General features: G+C 39.3%; 1 protein-coding gene across 1 annotated transcript in view; it reads left to right on the top strand.

The window, feature by feature from the left end:
• Positions 1 to 2,429, top strand: part of AP2B1 (adaptor related protein complex 2 subunit beta 1) — a 171,184-nt gene that overhangs the window by 66,247 nt on the left and 102,508 nt on the right. The window contains exons 10-11 of the mRNA XM_007947936.1: positions 940 to 1,105; positions 2,224 to 2,322. Of these exons, the coding sequence (XP_007946127.1) occupies positions 940 to 1,105; positions 2,224 to 2,322 (265 nt within the window). The remainder of the gene's footprint in view (positions 1 to 939; positions 1,106 to 2,223; positions 2,323 to 2,429) is intronic.

The raw sequence follows: 2,429 nt of genomic DNA, 5'->3' as shown, positions 1-2,429 counted from the left end.
TAGCATAGTGCCTAAGGCACTTGACTGCTAACCAGAAGGCTGGAGGTTCAAACCCACCAGCCACTCCTGGGAAGGAAGGTTGGGCAATCTACTTCTGTAATGATACTGCCTCGGAAACCCAAGGAGGTGTCGCTATGAGTCGGGTCTGACTCAACGGCACATAACAACAACAATTGTTGTCTACTTCTAAATTACTATATAATGTTATTCTTATAATGTAGCTTAAAACTATATTAGCCATCAGCATGGATTCAGCATGGTGAAGTGAACAAGTAGAGACCTATAAAAATCAGTACTTGTTTCTTAGGAGAAAGAAGTCACTATTATGAGGGACCTTGTTGTTGTTGTTATGTGCCATTGAGTTGGACCCGACTCATAAAGACCCCTCCTTGGGTTTCCAAGGCAGTATCACTACCGAAGTAGATTGCCCCATCTTCCTTCCGAGGAGTGGCAGATGGGTTTGAACCGCTAGTTTTCTGGTTAGCAGTCAAGTGCCTTAGGCACTACGCTACCAGATCTCCCTGAGGGACCTTCGGAGGAAAGAACATAAAGGTTTTTGTAAGAAAATAGATAGATGGATTAAGGGAGGAAGTTAACTATTTGTGGTCTGGATACTGTTGTAGGACTCCATTGTCCTAAAAACAAAAGGGAATTTCTCTGATCTAGTTATAAGATAGATTGTTATAAATTCAAGGTAGTGGTCTTATCTCATATCACAGGTGGTTTTTCTTCTTTGTGGAAACAATATATGATGAGTTTTTATAAAGTTTAAGGTGTATTTACTGTCATATAATTGAAGACTTTTAAACATTTGTAATCTTCTGGCTTAAAAGCCTGTATATTTTCTTGACTAAAAGGCTTAGAAATTTGGTTGTTTGATTTAGGGTGTCTTGCCTGTAGTTTTGCTTTCAGTGACGATGATCAATTTTGTTATATCAGGTATGAAAGTATCATTGCTACTTTATGTGAGAACTTAGACTCGCTGGATGAGCCAGATGCCAGAGCAGCTATGATTTGGATTGTGGGAGAATATGCTGAAAGAATTGACAATGCTGATGAGTTACTGGAGAGCTTCCTGGAGGGTTTTCATGATGAAAGCACCCAGGTGAGTTCTCTTCTATCTACATCCTATATCCTAGATCTCTTTAGGAATATTTCAGGGAAAATAAAGATTAGGCAATTTCTTGAGTGTGTATATATGTATATATATATTGGGAGAGAGAGAGAGAGAGAGAGCGGTTTTATATATATAAAACCAAAAAACTCACTGCCATTGAGTTGATTCTGACTCATAGTGACCCCTTTTGGGTTTCCAAGGTGGTAAATCTTTACAGAAATAGAATGCCCAGTCTTCCTTCTGTGGATTGGCTGGTAGGTTTGAACCTATATATTGTATGTTCATTTTTCTCCTAAAAGGGATGACTTTATTCAGTTCTACTGATTCTTGGTGGAACAATCCTATATACCTTAGACCAAAACCAAACCAAGTCCACTGCCATCTAATTCATTCTGACTCATAGCAACCCTGTAAGACAGAGTAGAATTGATCTATAGGGTTTCCAAGTTTATAAACATTTATGGACACATACTGCTTCATCTTTCTCCCATGGAGCTGCTGGTAGGTTTGAACCACCAGCCTCTTGGTTAGCAGCCCAGTGCTTTAACCACAGTACCACCAGATATCCTTAACTTAAGATCAGTGATTCTCAAACTTTAGTGGATATCAGAAACAGTCTGGAGAGCTTGTTAAAGCACAGGTTGCTGGGCCCTACCCCCAGAGCTTCTGACTCAGTAGGTCTTCATGGGGTCCAAGCATTTGCATTTCTAATAAGGTCCTTGGTGATGCTGCTAATCTCCTTATTGTCTAGCAGCCCACTCCTAATAGACTGTGATCTGAAATAATTCTGCTATCTTGGCTCTTGCCATCAGATGATTGCAGAGTTCCCCCAAAGTTGGATCTTTGGGTAAAAGTAAATAATAAAGGACTTTATCAGGAACCAGATTAATGTCCATCAGTTAGCATGTATTTTCAGAAATATGAGTATTCAATCTGGCTCAGGAAGTTTTGGCATCAGAAATGCAATTTGAGGATGGGCGGCTAGTAAGTTTTCACTTGATAAACATTTGACTGCTATTGTTGACACTGACTGAGTTTTAACCTTTTATCTCTTAATCAAAATCAGAAAGGCTCCACAGTAACTAACTCATTTTATGCCTGTATAGGTGCAACTCACTCTGCTTACTGCCATAGTTAAGCTATTTCTTAAGAAACCATCAGAAACACAGGAGCTGGTCCAGCAGGTGTTGAGTTTGGCAACCCAGGTAAGAAAGTTGAACAAAGTGAGGGCTTGAGTTATCTTGTTTTAAATTGTCAAAAATTATGAAATTTCTCCCAATAAGGTTTATTTGGAGAGATTTCAGTCAGAAGA

The sequence above is a fragment of the Orycteropus afer genome, unplaced genomic scaffold (genome assembly GCF_000298275.1).
Source record: "Orycteropus afer afer isolate SDZICR_OR568_19922 unplaced genomic scaffold, OryAfe1.0 scaffold00196, whole genome shotgun sequence".
Classification (NCBI taxonomy): domain Eukaryota; kingdom Metazoa; phylum Chordata; class Mammalia; order Tubulidentata; family Orycteropodidae; genus Orycteropus; species Orycteropus afer.
The sequence above is the reverse complement of the archived record's forward strand: the minus strand, read 5'-3'. Positions and strand labels throughout refer to the sequence as shown.